Below are 20884 nucleotides of genomic sequence, written 5' to 3' on the forward strand. Positions count from 1 at the left end.
GCTTTAGCCGAATCAGGTTTCTGGAGAAGTACAGTTTTAGTTGCCTTGAGAATTTCCTCCACAGATCTTCCTGTACCAATGTACTCTGATATGACTTCCCATCTCTGAGATGTTCCTTTAGGGAACTTAGTTGTTCCTTTCCTCAGCATGTCAATCTCTTCCTTGCTCCATGGTTTCTCTTTCTTCTGATGAGTAGCCGTATCTACTTTGGCTTCTACATGACCATTGGTTTCTACTTTGGCTTCTATATGACCATTCTGCTTAACAGCTACTACAACTTCTTCTTCTTTACTCTCTGCTTCATCATCATCACTGCAGTCCCCATTCTTGATCACCTTTGCCAGAGCCAGTCCTTCCTTGTTTTCCATCTTGTCACACAGCTTTCGCAACTGCTCGGTGTTAAGTGACATGCATAGATCTTCTACATGTTCAACGGAGATACCAAGCAGATGCTCGGACAGAACAGGTGCTGAGAGAGTTCTGAGCCGACTTCGTTCTTTGCGCAGAAGCTTCTTCTCTTTTTCCTTGGTTCTCTTGTGCAGCTGAGCAGCCTCTGCTGCACGTTTTGCTTCTTCTTCTTTTCGCCTTCTCTCTTCTTCAATAGAAGCAGCAGCCTCTTCTTCCAGCTTCCTCTTGGCCATAATTTTTGCTTCCTTCTTCTCAAGCTTCATTGCCTTCTCTTCCTCCTTTCTCTTCAATATTCTTATGTCTTTTTTATATGCATTGTCAACAAGAACCCTAATCCGAGCATGTTCCTCCTTTCTAGCCTTCTGAGATTTTTTGGTATTCTCTCTCTCCATCCACCTCTTCTCCTCACGGGATTCTGCTTGCTCAATATCATGCTCCTCTTCTTCAGGAAACTCTCTCCAGCTCTTAAAAGAGTACCACCAACTGTAGAAGCTATCAACCTCTTTAAGTGGTGTATTTTCATCTCCCAAATCTGGTACACGCGGATTAGTCGACCACCTTGCATTTCTCTTAAAAGCTGGACCAAAAACCTTGAAAAAGTCTTTCGGAGCACAATCAGATGGGACTTCGTCATCAAACTCATCCGTAGAGTCAAATATTCTTCTTTTTGTTGAGTCCATCAAAATCTCATATGCTTCCTGTATCAACTTGAAGTGAGATTCAATCTCATCCTTTTTGGCTTGTTTTGCTTCTTCCGTATCCTCAGCAAGAAGTAGAGTAGCAAGTTTATCAGGGTGATGCTTCAGCGCAGCTTCGCGATAGCTTTTTCTAATCTGATCCTCCGTTGCAAGATATCTTAGATTTCCCAAACCCAACAAAGCATAGTGATCATGTTGTTGCTTCCCCGATTTCTTCTTTCCTTTGTTGTTGTGCGAGTCATAGGAAGGAATATATTCACTATCCTTCTCCTTTGGGACTTTCTTATCCGTATCTTCATTCTTGCCAGTGGCTTCCTTAGCACAACCACGCAATTTGAGAGCAGCAGAATGGAAGGCATGACCAGCAGGTTCACGGTTTACAGCCTTCACAGGATGACAATTGGAAGAAACATAGAGAGCTTTTCCATCCGCAAGCTCACTGGAGTATGTAAGTAGCTTAATAGCAGAGTTAATTCCCCAACTCTGCATGATGAAATATGCGTCAAAGCTTCAAATCCACCAATGTTTGTTCCTGTCACAAAGAATCAAATTAATGCCACAAAACTCCTTAGTCAGTAGTATACACAAGTACAGTTTATTCAGAAGCAGACATATATACAAAAGATACAAACTTATATATGAAGATAGAAACTTTTACTATTTAAGATCCACTTAGAAGTAGTTTCAAGGTCCAATTTAAAACACTTTTACAATCCCAGGTATAACACCAAGCAAAACAGAGTCAAGCAATAACACCAAGAGAACAGTTTTGTAAATCCAATTAATCCGCAAGATCTCAGGTTATTCACAAAGTTTATAAAATAAAAACCACAAGCAGTAAATACGTATTTACAACATCCTCTGAAACTTGCTCAACGGAGGTTGAAACAGAAGCGAGTCAACAAACAATCAATAATAACTCATGAGATAGCTCCTAAACCCTAGTTTTAGTATTCCTACTTAACACAAACAATAAACATCAAAAAAGCCCTCAGATTTCGTCTTTTTAGGGTTTACCTCTTAAAACACAAATAAAAACAAAGCGAGATATTCTTAAAGCGATCTCAAAAACTCGAATCGAACCCTACTCAAAAGAGAGAAAAAACAACAAGCAGGTTTCTTACCAGATACTGAGCTAGCCGTCGCTTAGATTTAGTCTGCCGTGAGTTTCTCCTCCGAAGTTCTCGTAAGTCGTAAAGAAACGACGAAAACGAGAGTTCAATAAGTTCAGGAGGAAACGGCGGCGGCAGCTCAATGAAAAAGAGGAAGAGAAGGGGAAAGAAAGACTCGCAAGAAGTTTTAGCTTTAAAACTGGGGGAAGTTTACTAAACCTGTTTTGACACACGCTTTTTGATTTTATACTTCTCCATACAAAGCCAACCCTTATTTCCTTTTAAGCCTGATTTTTATTGGGCCTAGGCCCAGTTTCGGATTTGGCCCATATGGAAACATCTCGAGAGCCAGAGAGGGGGTTGAGGGGAGCGAGAGCATCTAAACCAAAAAAGAAGTTTTTTTTTTTTATATAATCGGCAAATGCTCTTTCTTCGGCGTCAAAACGCTGTCATCGCCTGATCAGACTGCACGTCTCTCTTCGTCTTCTTCGTTGTAACCATCGACGCTTGGGGGCTTGATCGAGATATTTTTTAGCTTGCCGGAAAAAAAAAATCATCGGATAACAAATCTGAGTTGCTACCAGCTCAATCTCTGGTAAGCCAAACCTTAGTTTCTCACATCGTTGCTTTTTTTTTTTTTTTTTTTTTTTTTTNTTTATTTGTTCTCAGTCTTGTGATTCGTGAAGTTGTGAAGATCGATGATAAATCTTCTTCTTGTTTGTTTCCGCGAAATGATTAGGAGATTGTTGAAATACGAAATCTAGGTTTTCTATTTGCTCACATTTCTCCGTACTGTTGCCGTTTCTTTTTTTTTTTTAATCTGTGGATTCTTGTGAGCACGGTAGTGAATCGATGGTTCAGTGTACCAAAGATATTGTTCACATACTTAGTTTATTGTTTCATCAGCACATTTTTTCCGAGCGCTTTCATAAAATCAGATAGGATTTAGCTGTAGAGAGGATTGGTACTGCAAAGTCTACGCTTAAATAATTTCCAAGTATTTTTGGTTTCGTGTTCCTTTCTACTGGAGTTAGCTTACCAAGCTTTTAGTAGCATTTGATAATGTGTGGCTTGTGTCTCATGTAGAGTAGTAGCTTTTCATCCTTAAGTAAGTCCGGAGTTTTTTTATGGCTAGTGTGAGTATTTACATGGGTGGTTTGGCAACTGAAGTTTGATTTTCCACCTTTTAAACAGAAATCAACCCGAGTACTGAGCTGGAGTTAGGTGATACACAGCTTCAATACCTTTTCCATCATGCAGAGTTAGGAACTTATCTCTGCCATTAGGCTATTTCGTATTTTTCTATTACTACTTGTGTACTCTATAAATCTTGCGCTCTTTGTTGTATGAGATCTAAATGATATATACAGGTAGCTACTTATGGTGGCCGTTTTTAACTGATACAGCACTTTTTGTCATTGTTAACATTGTTCCATCTCTGTCTGGATCTTGGTGTTTCATTCATTGTTCCGTTTATAAAAATTTATCATTTGCTTTTTTCTCTTGCTACTTGTTTGACTTATTGTGATGTTAAAGTTTCAATCCAGTTCTAGATATTTTGATTGAAAAATAGTGAAGGCTTTCTGGGAAAATATTATTGTAATGATTCGTTCCCTTCTTTTGTTGCCACTTTAACAGTTCTAAGATCAGAATGCTTTGTAATAAAACTGAAATTTTGTCGAAATATTCTTCTTAAGACGGTAGTGGTATCTATGGTTTTCTACCTTTTTGGTCAGATTCTGCTTTGTTACCAATGGAGAGCTTGGCGCAACTTGAGGCGATGTGCGAGAGATTATACAACTCACAGGATTCAGCTGAGAGGGCTCACGCTGAAAATAGTCTGAGATGCTTTTCTGTGAATACGGATTATATATCGCAATGTCAATACATTCTCGACAATTCATCAAAACCCTATTCCCTAATGCTCGCTAGCTCGAGTTTGTTGAAGCAAGTGACTGATCATACCCTTCCGCTGAATCTTCGCCTTGACATCAGTAAACTTCTTATACCATCCTAACAAAACTAATAGAAATATCTCTTTCTGGCCGTTAATATCTTACTTGTTCTTGGTTTTCCATTTTTTTAGGGGCGTATATTGTGAACTATTTGGCTACAAGAGGACCGAAGATGCAATCATTTGTGATTGCTTCGCTCATTCAATTGCTTTGCCGGCTCACAAAGTTTGGATGGTTAGATGATGATAGATTCCGTGATGTGGTCAAGGAATGTACAAACTTCTTGGAACAGGTGGGGCATCTTCTTGGGGAATATAGTTACTCTTTTTCCATGGTTTCTCGTGCTTTGTGGACATTTTTTTATCTCAGATACCCATGTAGATGATACTTTTGTGGAAATTTCAGATATTCTTTACAAGGGTTTGTTTATTATGTTGCTTACTTAAGTTTATTTGAATAGGGTTCTTCGGATCACTATGCTATTGGTTTAAGAATTTTGGATCAACTTGTGCAGGAGATGAATCAGGTTAGTGATGTATTGTGGTTGATTTTCCATGTCATATAAATGTCTTAACAATGGCTGGATTGACTCACTTTTAAGTTTGAGTTTCTTTGCATGAATTGCTCATTGCTATAGAGTCATGGTTTCTTATATTAGCCTTGAGGTGCCTCATCTCTTTGTTTCTTTTTGATTTAGAGTATGAGTCTTTACTCGATACAAACAAGAGGTTTGTGCTGTATATAAATACTTGTCCGTTTCCACGATTCCCTTATTTTTTCATTAGAAGAACTTAAGATATAAGATGGCTGTTTTGTTTGTGGAGGGTATTGATTTCTAGCTTTATACTTTTCTACTGTGCTTCAATTTATCGGGTTTCGTCTTTTTTTTTTTTGTTTATTTGAAACGCTTATTGACATTTCTGCATCTATTCTTTTCTTAATTCTTAGCCTAACCCAGGATTGCCTTCTACACATCACCGGAGGGTTGCATGCAACTTTAGGGATCAATCCTTATTTCAAGTATTTCGAATAGCTTTGACGTCATTAAGCTATCTGAAAAATGATGGTAATATGAGTCATCTTTCTCAGCCTTTCCCTTACATTCCTTCATGTCAAGTATGAAAAATTGTACATTCCAGCTTAAAAATTCATGCTTTTGGAATGTTTTGTAATCGTTAAGTATTTGCTATCTTTGTCGATTTCTATCTGTTGGTCTAGGCATAGACGTGTAAATTTTCTTTATTAACGAGTCAGAGATTTTCTTTTAACCAGCTGCTGGTCGTTTACAAGAATTGGCGCTTTCTCTTGCACTGAGGTGTGTATCATTTGACTTTGTCGGAACTTCAATTGATGAAAGCACAGAGGAGTTTGGTACAGTCCAGGTAGAACATTGATATTTTTCTATCTTTAACTTCTTTTTTAATGCTTAGCACCTATGTATTTCTGTACTCGTTTTAACAGGGTGTTATAACTTCTAATATTACTTATAATTTTTAGATTCCAACTTCCTGGAGGTCAGTATTGGAGGATTCTTCCACGTTGCAGATATTTTTCGATTATTATGGTAGTACGGAGTCACCACTTTCGAAAGAGGTATGTCCATATACTTTTATTTTTTCCAAGTTCTCGAAGAGAACAAACAAAATGGCGTCTTTTTCATCAAAGAATGTAAATTTTTAATGTTAAGTTTTGTTCACCCTTATTGTGAGAAGAGATGTTTTAATTGCAGTAATGTCTTTGAGGATGTGATTTATTTCATATACACTTTGGACTCAATAGGTAGTTATAGGTAACTAACTTTTTGTTATTTATTAATGTTCCTCTGTTTTAACTTCTAGGCACTTGAGTGCTTGGTGCGATTGGCTTCTGTGAGGCGGTCTCTGTTCACAAGTGATGCTACACGCTCTAAGTTTTTAGCTCATTTGATGACGGGAACCAGAGAAATTCTTCAAAGTGGAAATGGTATGTTGATGTATTATACTGCGGGACTTTCCTATAGAAACTATAAATATTTACTTTTACGGTGTTGCATTGTATGCAACTTTTTCATTTACAGTTTTAGCTCTTCATGGCTGAAATTCCAGCCTTTCACTTATGCAGTCTGTAACAGACTGTCTGTTAACATGTTACGTACAATATGTGTTTTATTGCAAACTTAACACCTCATTGATCTTTCTTTAAACTAAAATATCTCGCTGATCCGGGTTTGTCTACACCAATTGCTTTTGTGGATCAGGTCTTGCTGATCATGATAATTACCACGTATTCTGCCGTCTACTTGGGCGTTTCAGGTTGAATTATCAGGTAAATGTCTCGATTAGATGCCTTTCTAGTTTACACCTTACTTTTTGTAGAATTTTGATTGTTCGGTAGCTTCAAAAATTATGTTATGAGGCCATATACTTGAGTAAATACACACTTGTTTCTATTTTCTTTATGTGACAGTTACACAGTCTTAACTATTTGTAAATAGTGATGCTATATGTTGAGGTCAAAAAAAAAGAAAAAGGTGATTCTATATGTACTTTAGACTTCAGTACGTCATGGTATTTTTTTAGGGTGGATATCATTTGGACAAGGTTTAATGGTCTGTATGGCTGATAAGTTCAGACATTATGTAATAGCATAAATGAATTAATCTGCAGCTTTCAGAGCTTGTGAAGATGGACGGTTATGGTGAGTGGATACAGTCGGTGGCGGAGTTTACACTTAAATCTCTCCAGTCATGGCAGGTTATTTTCGCAAGTTAATGTTAGCTGAGATGGTATCTAGTTTTCGAAATGCTTGACTTTCTTTTTTCACACAGTGGGCCAGCAGCAGCGTGTACTACCTCCTTGGAATGTGGTCTAGATTAGTAGCATCTGTCCCATACTTAAAGGGTGATTCACCAAGTCTACTTGATGAATTTGTACCTAAAATTACTGAGGGTTTTATCATCTCCAGATTCAACTCCGTCCAGGTATATAACACCACATATTCTCGAGGAATTGCAGTAGTAATTTGTAATTTATCTTTAATTCCTATTTGAAATCCCCATTCCAGGCTAGCGTCCTCGATGATCAGACCGATCATCCTTTGGATAAAGTTGAAGTCCTGCAGGATGAGCTTGATTGCTTTCCTTACCTTTGCAGATTTCAGGTTAGTCTTTTCCTTCATGTGTGTCATACAGTATACCCTAGTTTTGCTCACATATTTCGTTTGATTATTTGTATCTTTATACAATTGAACTGTATCTGAGATTCTTATCATGCAGTATGAAAGAGCTGGTACATATATAATAAACACAATGGAACCTCTTCTGCAATCATATACGGTAAAGCCAACTGTTCTATGTGTTTGTTTTTCCGTTGATTCTCTAATGTGTCTTGTTAATCTTGAGCTGAGTGACTTTGTAACAGGAAAGAGGGCAACTACAGTTTTCTGACAATTCGGAACTAGCATTTATTGAAGCAAAACTGTCATGGGTTGTTCATATTGTTGCCGCTGTTGTTAAAATAAAGCAGTGCAGCGGTTGCAGGTAAGTTGCTATCATATTTTAGGGTTTCTTTGCATTTAGGTCTTTTTGAAGAACAAAACAATATATGAACATTGAAATGGAAGTTAAACATATTTTGCAGTGTGGAGACGCAAGAGGTGCTTGATGCAGAACTCTCCGCTCGTGTTTTGCGGCTAGTAAATGTTATGGACAGTGGACTCCATAGACAGGTATTACATCTGTATGATGCAAGCAATTAAATAAATTCAAACAGAAAGTATTTGTGGATAATCTCTTTCGATGAGTTCCACTATTGGGTGATAATTGGATGTAGCCATGAAGATTGAAGTTAGAAGGTTGTTCTTCCAATTGATGTATGGTACGATTTGTGTAGGTATTACATCTGTATGATACAGCTGAAATATTCAGCTATGTGGGCATAAGCTTGTACAGCCACTTATTAACGTAGAGTGGTTTCAGTAATAGTTTTGAGTTCAATGTTATGTGTGAACTGCATAGTATATTGTGATAACGTTTGAAGTTTCAACAATCCTGTGGCCCACATGTTAGGTTGTATTTTCTCCCAGATGAGTTCACTACTTTAATCTCATCTGTAAATTAATCAAATAACATTGTTTCTGCAGAGATATGGTGAAAAAAGTAAACAAAGGCTTGATCGTGCCATTCTAACCTTCTTCCAGAATTTCCGAAAGTCTTACGTTGGCGATCAGGCCATGCATTCATCAAAAGTAAATGCAAAGTTGTTTTCTTTTTTCTTGTATACTTTTATCTGATCTATGTATGTTTCTGATACTCCCATTCTGTCTCAGCAGTTGTATGCCAGATTGAAAGAACTTCTTGGACTGCATGATCATCTAGTTCTGTTGAACGTGATTGTTGGCAAGATTGCTACAAACTTAAAATGTTATACAGTGGTAAGCTTCTGTTCTTTTCTTTTTGTAACTTGCTCTAAACATAAAAGTCACCTATTTTCCAAACAATCTGTCTTTTGTATCTTTAGAGTGAAGAAGTCATTGGTCACACGCTAAGTTTGTTTCTGGAGTTGGCATCTGGGTAACACTGTTATAACCTGAACAAGTCGATGTTTATATTAGTTCATATGCATTTTTTTGTATTTATTTTTGTTTGTTTTTGTTTTGTGTTCTCGTGCAGATACATGACCGGGAAGCTTCTTTTGAAGCTGGACACCGTGACCTTTATTATTTCTAATCACACTGTAAGTCTTCTTCAAGTATTCTCTATTGTGGACATCGTTGTACACTGTAATTGATCACAATCTATAATCTCAGTATGTGAATTTACTAATTCCAGAGGGAGCAGTTTCCATTCTTAGAAGAGTATAGATGCTCTCGCAGCAGAACAACATTTTACTACACTATTGGCTGGTTGATTTTCATGGAGGATAGCTCAATAAAGTTCAAGACTTCTATGGAACCTCTTCTGCAGGTTATACTTCATTTTCTTTCAGCATCTTAACTTTGCAATGCGTAATGTTCACTGTTCTCTCTTTGATGATGTGCTTGGATGTTTTGCACGATAGAAGAGATGAAATTGCAGAAACGTTACCCTATTAAATGTTCTAGGCATAGTTTGATATCCTGTCAACAATATCTTATATGCATTTCACATGGTGGTCGTGTTGTTTGTGTAGTTCCATATTCTAAAGTTAATGTTGTAGTTCCGACAGAATGTTGGTTTAGCCAGTAAACCACGTTTTCATTTAATCATTCTAGGTTTTCCGCACCCTGGAATCAACACCAGATTCTATGTTTCGCACTGATGCTGTGAAGTTTGCTGTGATCGGATTGATGAGGGATTTGAGAGGAATTGCTATGGCTACTAGCAGGTCTTGGCTTCATCTTGTTACTTTGACATCTATAGACGTGTTCCAATCTTATGATTTATTGAAGTTTTCTCATTTGACTTCAGCCGGAGGAGTTATGGTCTTTTGTTTGACTGGCTCTATCCTGCACATATGCCACTTCTTTTGAGAGGGATCTCACATTGGTTCGACACACCAGAGGTATTTAGTTATGCACTCTGCTCCATGTGGTTGTATGAAAGATCAGTGACCTAGTAATAACCTGATTCTAATCGATCACTGACCCTACACATATGCCACTTCTTTTGAGAGGGATCTCCCATTAGTGCCTTCTTTATCTCATCTTCTCTTCTTGGCTTGTTGATGTAGGTTACGACCCCATTGTTGAAGTTCATGGCTGAGTTAGTGCATAACAAAACCCAGCGCCTTACCTTTGATTCTTCTTCTCCAAATGGCATCCTGCTTTTCCGGGAAGTCAGTAAATTGATTGTGGCTTATGGTTCAAGGATTTTAGCTCTTCCAAATGTGGCGGATATATATGCCTACAAATACAAGGGGATCTGGGTTTCACTGACAATTCTGTCAAGAGGTTAGAACATAATTTTGACATTATAGAACCAATGAGAGTTAATCATTCGTTGTTTAGTTTCTTATTATGTTATGGTACTTAATCATCATTTAATGGGCAGCGCTCTCTGGAAATTATTGCAACTTTGGTGTGTTTGAACTCTATGGCGATCGGGCTCTTGCGGATGCTCTTGATATCGCGTTGAAGATGACCTTAGCAATACCCTTGGCTGATATATTAGCATATCGCAAGGTATGTGTGGCACTGCATCTCTGAATTTTTAAATAGTTTTCATTAACTGATGTGTACTATGAATTCTTTCTTTGTCGATATGAAATCTCAAATCTTTATTCTCTTCCTTTCATCCTTCAGCTTACAAAGGCATACTTTGGTTTCGTCGAGGTTTTGTGTGCCAGTCACATTACCTTCATATTGAAACTAGATACTGCCACCTTTATGCATCTCGTAGGTTCCCTTGAATCTGGACTCAAGGGTTTGGACACAAGTATTTCATCACAGGTGAGAATTGTGTAGAAAATGTTAGACCCATTTATCAAGAAATTTTTAAATTTCTAAATATATTCCTTGGAGCAATATCTATTATCGTTTCAGTGTGCAATAGCTGTCGACAATCTTGCTTCATATTATTTCAATAACATCACAATGGGTGAGGCACCTACTTCTCCCGCTTCTATTCGTTTGGCACAGCACATTGCAGACTGCCCGAGTTTGTTTCCCGAGGTAACTCATTACACTCCTCGATCTCTCTTTAGTAGATGCAACACAATACCTTTTAATAAATTTGCTCTTACTTGCAGATATTGAAGACACTGTTTGAAATAGTTCTATTCGAGGATTGTGGCAATCAGTGGAGTCTCAGCAGGCCAATGTTAAGCTTGATTCTTATAAGTGAGCAGGTATGTGTAATGTATATTTTATCGCTCTGAGCAGGTATGTGTAATATATATTTTATCGCTCTTGTGCAGTTTTCTGTTCAGAATGAGATTTGTTGTTTATTCATCTAACTCATTCCAATTGCTTTCACCAGATTTTCTCTGATCTGAAAGCTAAGATCCTCTCATCACAGGTGATGATCCAAAATTCTTATATTTTTTTGTTGTTTACCATTTTTTCCCTGAGTGTTGCATTTTGAGTATACCTTTAAGGCATTGAGACTTATTTTCAAATTGTGCAGCCCGTGGATCAACACCAGCGACTCTCTACCTGCTTTGACAGTCTTATGACAGACATATCAAGGGGGGTAGATTCGAAGAACAGAGACAAGTTCACTCAGAACTTGACCCTTTTCAGACACGAGTTCCGCGTTAAATAGAATTGCTTCCACGAGCCACAGTCTCTACTACATTAGGGTCTCATCAGAAAGACCCACATGACACAGTGAACTAGAAGTTCCCTCTTACTTGAAAAAAAAAAAAAATTCAGGTTTTGCAAATGGGGGAAAAAGTAGTCGATAGATTGTGGTACTGTACAGTTTGATTCTCTCAGAAGAAATGGTAATGAAGGAAAACAAAATTACGTAGCTTATACTATTTGGTGGTTTCTCGCTAGTGGCTTATTCATTTTCAACGTTATGAGTTATTTTGTCTCATAACAAACAAAAATCTTTGTCAGCTCCATAACAAAGTTGATGTAAAGCATTGAAAATCTAGGGTTGTACTTTTGGCAATTGTTGGGGCGTAACTGATCACATATTCTTTGTATTTGATTGTGATGGTAAGCAAAGCTGGAGGAAAATGCAACATTTGTTTTGTTTTTAACCATGTTTGCGATCTTGGATTTTCGTATCATTCTCAAAAACAAACGTACCATTGGCATAGGTAAACTTCCCATTAGGTGGAAAAGAAGAATATTCCCTAACTTGGATTCTATGGATTAAATGTTTGCCAAAAAAAAAAAGGATTCTATGGATTAAATTAGGGCTTTCGATGAGAACACTATTGTGTATATAATTCACGTTTAGACCCCTAACTTACAAAAAGTAAAATATTTGACAGCTGTGGGATTTGAACCCACGCCCTTTCGGACCAGAGCCTAAATCTGGCGCCTTAGACCACTCGGCCAAACTGTCTTGTTGTACCTTACTAAAGGATATAAACTAATAATGATGATTCTTCGCATTATTCGTAAAATAATTTTTCTACCGTACTAATAATGCCTATATTCATTTCATATCAATTCTTCACTAGGGTAAGCTCTTATCTCTGCAACGGCATGGAATACAGCATGGAGAAGATCTGATGCTGAAACAACTGCTTGGAAGTGAAATCATCTCTCCAATGTTGTCCCATTTGGCAATATCCGACGAGTCTTTTTATACCGGTGTGTTTGAGGCATGATTACAAGCAACCTATGCCGGAGTTGATGATGCCATCATCATGATGGCTATCGCCACCAATGATCGTCAGTGTTTTTTTTTTTTAGTTGGCGAGGAAGAGTTTATAAATTCTAACTTTCTCTACTAAGTAAAACATGTATATGACGAGGTTTGACTCCCTTTAGTTCAGAGTCTTGGCTTAGCCTTTTCAAGAACAAATATACATAGATAAACACCCTAAATTTCAAAGGAGAGGTCATCGTTTTCTAATCGAAAGGGTCAAAGCGGGGGTCATGCTCACTAGCCGTGACCATCCCAGTGCAAAGACACGTCGGACACATCACCTGATTCAAATTAAAAGACATATCTCAGCATTACAAGGACAAGATATGTAGCGTAGATACTCAAGTCAGATGATATGAAAAAAGTTGTTCAGACATCTTACCTTTCCTGCGCCGGAACAATTAAGACACCTTTTTGTTGTCGCGACTTGCAGACGCCGGTTTGAAGCTCTAGGTTTAGTTATGGGATCAATGCTGAAGCACACACCACTAGCTGAACATCGAGCACATGGCAAGTATCCTATTATCAAGTAAACGCATACCGATTTCAAGAGCTGTTGTAATTGAATAGTGAGCATTCTCAAGAACTTTCATTATGTATAGAATAAAATTACCAGTCCCAAGGCAGTACTTGCACCTCTTCTTCTCTTGTTGTTTAACATTGTTAACTTCGATTAGCATCAAGGTTGAAATGACTCCGACGGCCCCGCCAGAAAAAGATGCCACAATCGGATCTACCTGGCTACATTACATAAACCAAAAATAATTATTTCTATGTAGCTGTTTCAGATTCAGGAAAAGTAAAGTTGACTAGTTTTGATTATATATTCAATCATACTGGTCCTCAAGCAACTGAACTAGTAGTACTGTACCTTAACTGTAAGGGTAGATGCATGCCCCTTATAAAATCTTCATAAGAGGTTCCTCCAAGTCCTACCTTTAGTTCCAGCTGCCATGTAAAATCATAAATTTGTCATTCAAGAATAAGAAAAAACCACGAATAGCTACTGTTCTTCCAGTAAGTTACAGTGACAAAACACTATACAAAACCATTAAAAACTATACATCACACAGATAGAAAATTACTAATCTCCACAAATTTCGATTGTCATCAACTTAAAAAGTTAGTAAGTATATTTTTCATTGATGTCGCATCTATTTTAGAGAGCTCTCAATAGGGTTCCAAGATTATCGTAAGATTAGTAGAGGGTTCCAAGAGCAGTTGTAAACCGTGTAAAAAGCATTGAGATTTGACAAACAAAAGAAGGAGCAGTAAACAAAAAAAAACTAGAGCTTGTGCTTACATTAGGTGCAATGAGACCACCAAAGACGATAATTCCGGATATGAAAGCGACACTGGTCAAGTAGAGTTGTTTCAAAGTCTTTGGCGTCTGTTTCAAAAAGATAAGAGCAGAGAAAAAAAAGTGTTACAGACATAAAAGCAGAAACAAAGAGAAAACATTAATCATAATAGTAACTAACACTGACCACATTAGGGAGAAAGGGAATGGAGGATGGGATCTCGGGCATCTCGGTAACCTCAAGCTCGCTATTCTCGTTAATGGCTTTAACATTCTTGATACGTTGCTGGACTCGTAACCTCCTCACTTCTTCCATGAGAAGAAAGATCTTATTGCGTCTACTCCTTATGTTATCTTGGATTTCCTGAAGCTGCATCTGCACGAAATCTTGCACTGTCTCTGATCCTTCAATTATACAGAAGTTACTGTAACATCATCATCATCCACCAAAACACACAAATCATTATCTACCATTAGAATCATAAAATGACTACCGAAGACTATACATACCGAATTGAACAAATCCAGGTGAGAAAACAAAAAAAAAAAAAAAAAAAAAAAAAAAAAAAAATTTTTTAACTATTAGTCATGACTCCATGACTCATGACTATGTACAAAAGTTCAAAGCATTGGTGAAAAGAAAAGAAANTTGAGCCATGGAAGAGAAGATTACGGGTAGGTTTGAGATAAGAAGAGGGAAATCGGAGTAGGGATTTGGAAGTTGAGGGAGGAGGAAGAAGAAGATGATGATGATGGCGATGGGGAGTAGTAGCTGAAGAGAAGCACGTCATATCTTCTTCTTCTTCTTCTCGCCCAAACGCTTATTTTTTTTGCTTTCAATCTCGTTCGTATTCATTCAGATAATGTTAAAAAAAAAAAGTTATTTGCTTGGGGGGCGATGAGGAACCTTCCCAGTGATTGAGAAGGTTACCTACCATGTTTGGGCTATTAAAGTCTACAAGCACCTCCTCAATAAGAAAGTTGTAATCTGAAATTTCAAGTTATATCAACGTTTGTTTGGGGAAGTAATGCCATTCTTTACAAGTGGAAACAAAGCAAAGTTAACTAAACTTTTCAGTTGACAAAAAAAAAAAACAAAAGACCAGAATTTTCATCAGAAACAAAAAAAAAACAAACTGCCTCTAGACAATAGAACACAACACTCTCATGAAGGAACAACACGCAGGTAGTTTTAGATTTGAACAGCAGAAGAAGCTTCAAGTTTGGGAAGAAGGGATCTCCAAGCATCAGCAATACTGTTTGCTAAGCGAGCCTGTCCTTTCGCGAACTGATGGAATGCGACTCCCATCTCTTCCGTCTTTTGCTCTTGAAACCTTACTATCTCCTCCTCCATTCTTGTCACTATCCTCTCGAATCTTCTTGTAGCTACCTCACTTTCTGCTTTTATCTGCATTCAAGCACCGTATGTTCAAGCACCAAAAAACTATTACTACAAAGTTTTCAAGGAATGTTTTTGAGTTGTTGTTATTTACCTCTCTGTACTCGATCTCAGCTTCTCCTACTTTGTCTGAACGTGTGAGCATGAGTTTGTCACTGCAATATCACAGAGGAGAATTTAGATTATGTTCTAAGACGATTATTGACAAAGAGGAAAATAAGGGAGAAGAGAGAAGCCATCATACAGATTTATTTCTTTTAACTTTGTTGTTTCTGCCAATTCACAATGTTGCTTGAAAGCAGTCCCTCGTTCTGCTATTGTTGCCTGGATAAACACAAGAAGGTAGAGTTTAATACCAGGCAAGAGAAATCAATCCCAACTGTAAAGGCTAGAGAACTTGCCTTAATCGATTGCACATAACGAACATAGTCCTTCAAGGGTTCCTCGAAGTTCATCAGGACTTGTTGAGCCTACAAATAGTGCAGGGTAGGTTGATATAAGCACCTTGGAAATAGAATAAATGTGGCCAAGATATAAACATTATCTGACTATAATGTTTAAAGAAGAAAGAAGACGATTTATGCCTAGCATAGAGTCTAGTCTTACAAACTTAGTACCTCTTTCTGGAGCTTAATCGATAGCAGTTCAGATTTAGTTCCAAGATCGGAAAATGCTTTTCCTGTAGGTTCACCCTCACAAGCCCCAAGAAGTTTTACAGCCTTGCCAAAATCCAACAGTGATTGACCCAACTCTGCCATTAGGTTGATATAGCATCAAAATTAAAATTCCATCCATGCAATTGGGAAAGAAACAATGGAAAACATTGCAAAAATTATATAGACCAAATTCTGACTTGTGACATATTGGTATTACCTCTATGCCTCTTGACAAGGCGGTATGCATGCTTCTGCGCCTCAGCCAAGTGGTTCTCGAGCTCATAAATATAATGTTTAAGCTTCTCGTATGCAGCAGTAGTTTCTTCCACAGGTTTTTCCTTTCCAAGGACAGCATCACTAACTTTTGACTGGACATCCTGTCAATAGTGCAGATATGACAGTAAGATGATGTTGCACCGCGAAGTTAATTAAGAGTATGGAGCGAAGAGTGAAGGAAATCAATAATAAATTTCACATTTAAGAAGTCTTGATCTTGCTTTACGGATTTCTAACCATGGTAGAGCCAAGTAACCAATATAATAGGAGCTTTCAACTCTTATATTTACAGCAATGTTAAGAATTATATAGGCCAGAAATGACAAGTTTCACCTTGTTGATATTTTAACTACTAAACACAGTCAAGAGAATAACGGTATATTATGTCCAGCATTGTCTCCATAAGCTAAAATTCATATTAAACTTCCTAGTAGCATGCCAACACGTATCCAATACTTGATCTTGTATGATGTTAAAAATATTTTACACACGGTCAGGAAAATTCATGCTTACCCTAAACATTTGCATTAGATCTGCAGGCTTCTTGAATATACCAGTTTCCTGAAACCTGAATCTGTCCATTGTCTGACGAGAAAAATAAACTGTCAAACAAAGAAAATAACCTTCTGAAATGGAAAGTGCAGTCCTTGATGAGACAAATAATGCAATTTATGAGCATATTTAAGTGAAGATGATGAGGAGGAAAGCAAAATAATTAAGAAAAGATCATTAGAAATGTAAAGTCTAGATATACTACCTCTTCATCTGCTTGCAAAAAGGTCCTAAGATCCTCACTCTGCTGAACCTCAGGGTGTAATGCTATTCGATTAACAAATATATCCAACGCTGCTCGCCTCATTTCAATAAATTCGGCGCTAAAACGAAATTTTTCTGCCAAAAAGAGTATTCAATAAACATAATTCCCATCATTCTCATCTCCATCAAATCACAGTTATAACTACATCGAACAAGGATAGCTGGATCGACTAAAATCAACTTCGCAATAAGAGATGCTCAAATACATATATGTCTGACTCAATCAGATAATGTGGTCAACAAAAGATGGAGCAATAGAAAAGATACTGAATACAAAATCAGATAATCAGAAACCTCAAACTAGCTAAAAAGTAATCTAACTAAATCAAATAAGGGTAGCTAAATTGACTACAACAAAAGATTCAAATAAATAAGCTAGAACGGGCAAAGCTAGCTCTAGTTTACCTACAGCACTCTTCTCTGGAAGCGGAGGAATGAAAATGCCCTTGTATTTCTCAAAAAGCCGATCCCTTAACCAGACGAAATCGCTGTATCGTCTGATAACAATCTTCTCGGGTCCTTGATACTCCGGCAAGTTGGTCTGCCGGGAAAAAAAAAACAATCTAATTGTCAGAAATCAATCCCTAGAAATTCAAATTCACAAAACACCCCCAAATTCTTGCTGCTCAAAAGACAATTAGCGAACCATCTATAGGTATTTCCCAATTGTTTTCACATAGAAACCCTAGAACTGAATCAGAGTTTTGAAGAAGAAGAAGATCTACACCTTGGTGATAACTCGGTAAGAGATGTAAGCTTGTACGCCATTGCCTAATTTGACAGGATCCGTGACGGAGACAGACAAATACGGCAGCGAAGACGGCGATCTAGGGCTCTGCATCGATCCCGAGATGCTCCTCGTCTGTTCTGTGCTCTCCATGAGACAACAACGACAACCCCGTGGAGATTGAAAAAAGCCAATTTAGTCAAAAACTCACCTCTAGTGGCAGATTAGTAAATAAATTATCCACGAGTTTGTGTTGTGACTTGTGATTACAAACAAAGTAAAAAAGAACGCTTTCAAAATAGAGGTGAGATCAAAAAAAATTTTGGTTTTAAACTCCACAAAATAATGTTTTCGTCATAAACAAATTAACATTTGATCAAAAATTAGAAGATAATAAGTTCTCTTTAGATATGATCGTCATTAAGAGAACAGAGATCAGAAAAAATTTAGATGAGATCAAAAAGATGACAGATGTTTTCTTAATGAAATTTTTAATTTTTTTTCATTACTAGAATTATTATTTTTCTTTTTGTGACAACGCGTTATGAAATAAATTATCAAATGTATTTTTGCACAAATTGTATGTTTTGTAATAATATACAGATCTCTATTTTTGAATAAAATGTAAGACAATATTTTGATAACATATTTTTGCACTATTTTCTTCTTTTTTATTCTCAACTACAATTTGTTTGAGACACACAAGTCAAAACATTATCTACTGAAGAGCTAATAGCTGAAGAGTGAAGACATATAGAATAGTAAAAAAAAAGAATTCATTAATACGTTTTGAACTCACAACAAAGAGTATATTTCAACAAGTCGAATCCAGAATTATGAATCAGAGAGAGATCTGATGAAAAAAATAAAAGCACTAAGAAGATGAAGGCTTCTTCAAATCAGAAGCAGCGCTCAAGAGAGACTTGGCTGCTGAAACCAAAGCTACACCTCCATTCTCGGCCTTTGAGTACTTCTTGTACACCGCACGCAGCCTGCTCTCACCGCATCTCGAGTGTAGAAAAGCAAGAAGCTTTGAGCAGTCCCTATAGAACAAAGAACAAACATAAGTTTCTACAGTTAAGAGAGACAAAACCAAACAAAATGATGATATTTCGAAGTCGTTTCTCGACTTACATAATCTCAGATTCTGTGTAGCCGGTGTGGAACTGCAATGTATCAGTCCAAGCAGGGGACTTGTTCAGTGAGCACCTTGCTGTGTAAACAGCTGAAGCAGCAAGCATGGAGGGACAGAACATCAAGGTGTCGTAATGCATCATCCCCAATTCAGCGAGAAAGTGTACCATATTCTCCATCTACATGATACAACAAGCAAAACCAAAGTTAGTCTCTTTCCACCAAATCACATTGTTTTAACAGAAATCTGAAACTTTTAAGCAAAATTGGACTCACTTCTGGATCAGTCATCGAAGCTTTGATGAAGCGGACAAGGAAGACGTACTGAGTCGGAACTGTCAAATACCATTCGAGGTTTCCAAGAATAGTCTTCTCCATCACTAGGATCTGTTTGCTACTGTAAGCATTGTCCGTGACATACACCAGATCGTTAACCTACACAACAAAGCCACACATCATCATCAACATCAGCTCAAGGCCTTAAAGTAACAAATGCAAAACACAGAGTCGAGTAAAGTTGTTATAAAAGATGTACCTGTGGTGGCCAGATTTCTTCATATTTGGAAGCGATAAGCAAGGCACTGATTCCCAGAAGCTGTAACTCTCTTTTGGGGACAGCTTTCACAGAGAGGAATCGGTCAATGATGTTGACAGTAAGGTAGAGAGTTTCAAGGTTAAGCTCAAACTTGATGTGAACTTCTAGTAACCAATCAATCAAGATGGCTCTCATCTTCTCGTTCAACTCAGTCTGAATGTGCATGTACATCTTAGGCTGGCTCTCCTTCTCGACTTCTTTATAGTACGAGTACATATCATCAACATACTCCACCGCAGCCAAATGGTTATCCTTGTCAGACTCATCAATATCAAGAATCTTTGGTTTGTTGGCTATACCACACGCAGCTTTGCTCCGAGCACTAAGAACAGACGAGTACGTCACTTTCTTATTCTTAGGTGACACTGCAGCTGCTTCCTTCTTTTTAGTCACCTCCTTCTTTGACTCGACGACTTCAGCAGCTTTTCCCTGTTGTTGCTGCTTAACAACCAAGTTCTTCTTCTGAACCGCGTTTGGTGTTTCTGGGTTTCTTTCTGGGTTTCTTGCAGCGAGAGGTTGTCTCTTTGCGCGAAGAGTTGGAACTTTGTTGTTTACATTGATTGGCTTTCTTTCGAGTTGGGCATTGGCTAATAGCTGAGCACGGAAACTTCGAGTAATGGGTCGGTTGATCTGAGGTTGAGCCTTTCCACCTTGAACTCCGGGGACAGATACAAGATTCCCGATGTCGCCTAGAGCACGCCGATTCTTCGCAGCACCGTTTTTGTTCTGAATCTTCAAACCATCAACGAGAGGAGGAGCACCTGTTTCACAAATTAAAAAACCCAATCAAGATCTCATCTTTATCTCATTACACACACAAACCCATCATCACGCTTCACAAATCCAATTCTAAAGATTAATCCCAGATGATATAGACTATTACGAGAAACTTCATATCAAAATCGGATCTATATCTTAGACGAATCAAACAAATCGGGACCGAGTTAGGGCAAACGAGTTGAATACAGGAAACAAAACGAATCAAATTCAAACCCAGATTTCAAATCGACGAAATACAAAAAAAAAAAAAAGCAAAGATTTTTTCAAACGCAGATCGTTTCAAATCGAAACAAACCGATCCAAAGAATTCAGATCTAAGATAACCCAGAAATAATTCAAATCGATTCATTGAATTGAGAACAGCAATAAAAGACGACGGAGGGGAAAACAAACCTCTGACTTGTTCAGGTACGTTTGCTGCTCTCGTCGCCATGATCGCTCTCTCCTAGTGAATCTTACTCTTCTTGTTCTTAAGCCTTTTGCTTTTTTTTTCTCTTTCGTAAAGAGTCTTTGAGATTATGACGAAGACAAGGGCAAGAGAGCGCTTCTTATGAAGAGAAAGGAGGAGCCAACGGTTCAATCACTTCTAACGGTCATATTTTTTGGGGCTTTCGTTTTTAGCCGTTGGATGATTAGGTTTTAGATCTAACGGTGGATATGTTAAGTCTTACGAAGTTGGAATGCGCTGGCACCGTAGGATTTAGTATACTAGGTTCGATCGTCTCTCCAATGTGGGCGTTGGAC

At 37.7% G+C, this 20884-nt stretch overlaps 5 protein-coding genes and 1 non-coding gene across 10 annotated transcripts in view; 1 reads left to right on the plus strand and 5 right to left on the minus strand.

Annotated features, from left to right (window-relative positions):
• Positions 1-2448, minus strand: part of LOC104734614 (dnaJ homolog subfamily C member 2-like) — a 4258-nt gene extending 1810 nt beyond the window's left edge. Inside the window, exons 1-2 of one of the 3 annotated variants that reach the window (XM_019234696.1) lie at positions 2231-2448; positions 45-1638 (exon numbers count right to left, since the gene is read on the minus strand). In XM_019234696.1, the coding sequence (XP_019090241.1) occupies positions 45-1595 (1551 nt within the window). In that variant the 5' untranslated portion in view covers positions 1596-1638; positions 2231-2448. The remainder of the gene's footprint in view (positions 1-44; positions 1639-2230) is intronic. The other 2 variants (XM_010454223.2, XM_010454224.2) reach the window with 2 other exon arrangements.
• Positions 2624-11837, plus strand: LOC104734616 (exportin-7-like). Of its 3 annotated transcripts, none has more exons than XM_010454225.2 (30): positions 2624-2813; positions 3413-3479; positions 3955-4212; positions 4305-4465; positions 4634-4699; positions 5122-5239; positions 5446-5555; positions 5671-5766; positions 6012-6135; positions 6410-6477; positions 6819-6905; positions 6980-7132; positions 7216-7311; positions 7427-7486; positions 7572-7690; positions 7791-7878; positions 8293-8397; positions 8479-8583; positions 8670-8722; positions 8822-8885; positions 8981-9115; positions 9403-9515; positions 9599-9692; positions 9861-10080; positions 10181-10311; positions 10432-10578; positions 10672-10800; positions 10878-10976; positions 11108-11146; positions 11255-11837. In XM_010454225.2, the coding sequence occupies exons 2-30, from the start codon at positions 3473-3475 to the stop codon at positions 11390-11392; spliced, it is 3183 nt and encodes a 1060-aa protein (XP_010452527.1). In that variant the 5' UTR covers positions 2624-2813; positions 3413-3472; the 3' UTR covers positions 11393-11837. The 3 variants fall into 3 exon arrangements, with proteins under 3 accessions (XP_010452527.1, XP_019090240.1, XP_010452528.1); XM_019234695.1 differs by having other exon boundaries at positions 8482-8583; XM_010454226.2 differs by lacking the exon at positions 3413-3479.
• TRNAL-UAG lies at positions 12069-12148 on the minus strand. The gene has a single exon. It is a non-coding gene; the product is annotated as a tRNA-Leu (tRNA).
• Positions 12514-14291, minus strand: LOC104734617. The gene is made up of 6 exons (XM_010454227.2): positions 13945-14291; positions 13761-13847; positions 13329-13405; positions 13071-13198; positions 12840-12976; positions 12514-12738 (listed from the first exon to the last, which is right to left on the minus strand). Exons 1-6 carry the CDS (start codon positions 14131-14133, stop codon positions 12661-12663), a joined length of 696 nt encoding a protein of 231 aa, XP_010452529.1. The 5' UTR covers positions 14134-14291; the 3' UTR covers positions 12514-12660.
• Positions 14747-17890, minus strand: LOC109124679 (sorting nexin 1-like). Its single transcript, XM_010454229.2, has 10 exons — positions 17632-17890; positions 17310-17445; positions 16846-16979; positions 16602-16673; positions 16030-16189; positions 15774-15907; positions 15558-15626; positions 15401-15480; positions 15251-15311; positions 14747-15165 (listed from the first exon to the last, which is right to left on the minus strand). The coding sequence occupies exons 1-10, from the start codon at positions 17782-17784 to the stop codon at positions 14950-14952; spliced, it is 1215 nt and encodes a 404-aa protein (XP_010452531.1). The 5' UTR covers positions 17785-17890; the 3' UTR covers positions 14747-14949.
• Positions 18388-20668, minus strand: LOC104734620 (cyclin-B1-2-like). The gene is made up of 5 exons (XM_010454230.2): positions 20534-20668; positions 19301-20121; positions 19042-19200; positions 18766-18944; positions 18388-18674 (listed from the first exon to the last, which is right to left on the minus strand). The coding sequence occupies exons 1-5, from the start codon at positions 20571-20573 to the stop codon at positions 18506-18508; spliced, it is 1368 nt and encodes a 455-aa protein (XP_010452532.1). The 5' UTR covers positions 20574-20668; the 3' UTR covers positions 18388-18505.

The sequence above is a fragment of the Camelina sativa genome, chromosome 13 (genome assembly GCF_000633955.1).
Source record: "Camelina sativa cultivar DH55 chromosome 13, Cs, whole genome shotgun sequence".
Taxonomy (NCBI): Eukaryota; Viridiplantae; Streptophyta; class Magnoliopsida; order Brassicales; family Brassicaceae; genus Camelina; species Camelina sativa.

What these genes read in the sequence shown, in the direction of transcription:
- LOC109124679 (XM_010454229.2), bottom strand. Translation starts at nt 17,784, where the DNA reads ATGGAGAGCACAGAACAGACGAGGAGCATCTCGGGATCGATGCAGAGC. An exon ending in CTTACCGAGTTATCACCAAG is followed by an intron (nt 17,446 to 17,631) that starts GTGTAGATCTTC and finishes TTTTCCCGGCAG; the next exon opens with ACCAACTTGCCGGAGTATCA. An exon ending in AAGTTAAAAGAAATAAATCT is followed by an intron (nt 15,312 to 15,400) that starts GTATGATGGCTT and finishes GTGATATTGCAG; the next exon opens with TGACAAACTCATGCTCACAC.
- LOC104734617 (XM_010454227.2), bottom strand. Translation starts at nt 14,133, where the DNA reads ATGCAGCTTCAGGAAATCCAAGATAACATAAGGAGTAGACGCAATAAG. An exon ending in TTCCCTTTCTCCCTAATGTG is followed by an intron (nt 13,848 to 13,944) that starts GTCAGTGTTAGT and finishes TTTTTGAAACAG; the next exon opens with ACGCCAAAGACTTTGAAACA. An exon ending in CATCTACCCTTACAGTTAAG is followed by an intron (nt 13,199 to 13,328) that starts GTACAGTACTAC and finishes TATGTAATGTAG; the next exon opens with CCAGGTAGATCCGATTGTGG.
- LOC104734620 (XM_010454230.2), bottom strand. Translation starts at nt 20,573, where the DNA reads ATGGCGACGAGAGCAGCAAACGTACCTGAACAAGTCAGAG. An exon ending in CGTACCTGAACAAGTCAGAG is followed by an intron (nt 20,122 to 20,533) that starts GTTTGTTTTCCC and finishes TTTGTGAAACAG; the next exon opens with GTGCTCCTCCTCTCGTTGAT. An exon ending in CTTCGATGACTGATCCAGAA is followed by an intron (nt 18,945 to 19,041) that starts GTGAGTCCAATT and finishes TGTATCATGTAG; the next exon opens with ATGGAGAATATGGTACACTT.
- LOC104734616 (XM_010454225.2), top strand. An exon ending in CCAGATTCAACTCCGTCCAG is followed by an intron (nt 7,133 to 7,215) that starts GTATATAACACC and finishes TCCCCATTCCAG; the next exon opens with GCTAGCGTCCTCGATGATCA. An exon ending in ATATATTAGCATATCGCAAG is followed by an intron (nt 10,312 to 10,431) that starts GTATGTGTGGCA and finishes TTCATCCTTCAG; the next exon opens with CTTACAAAGGCATACTTTGG.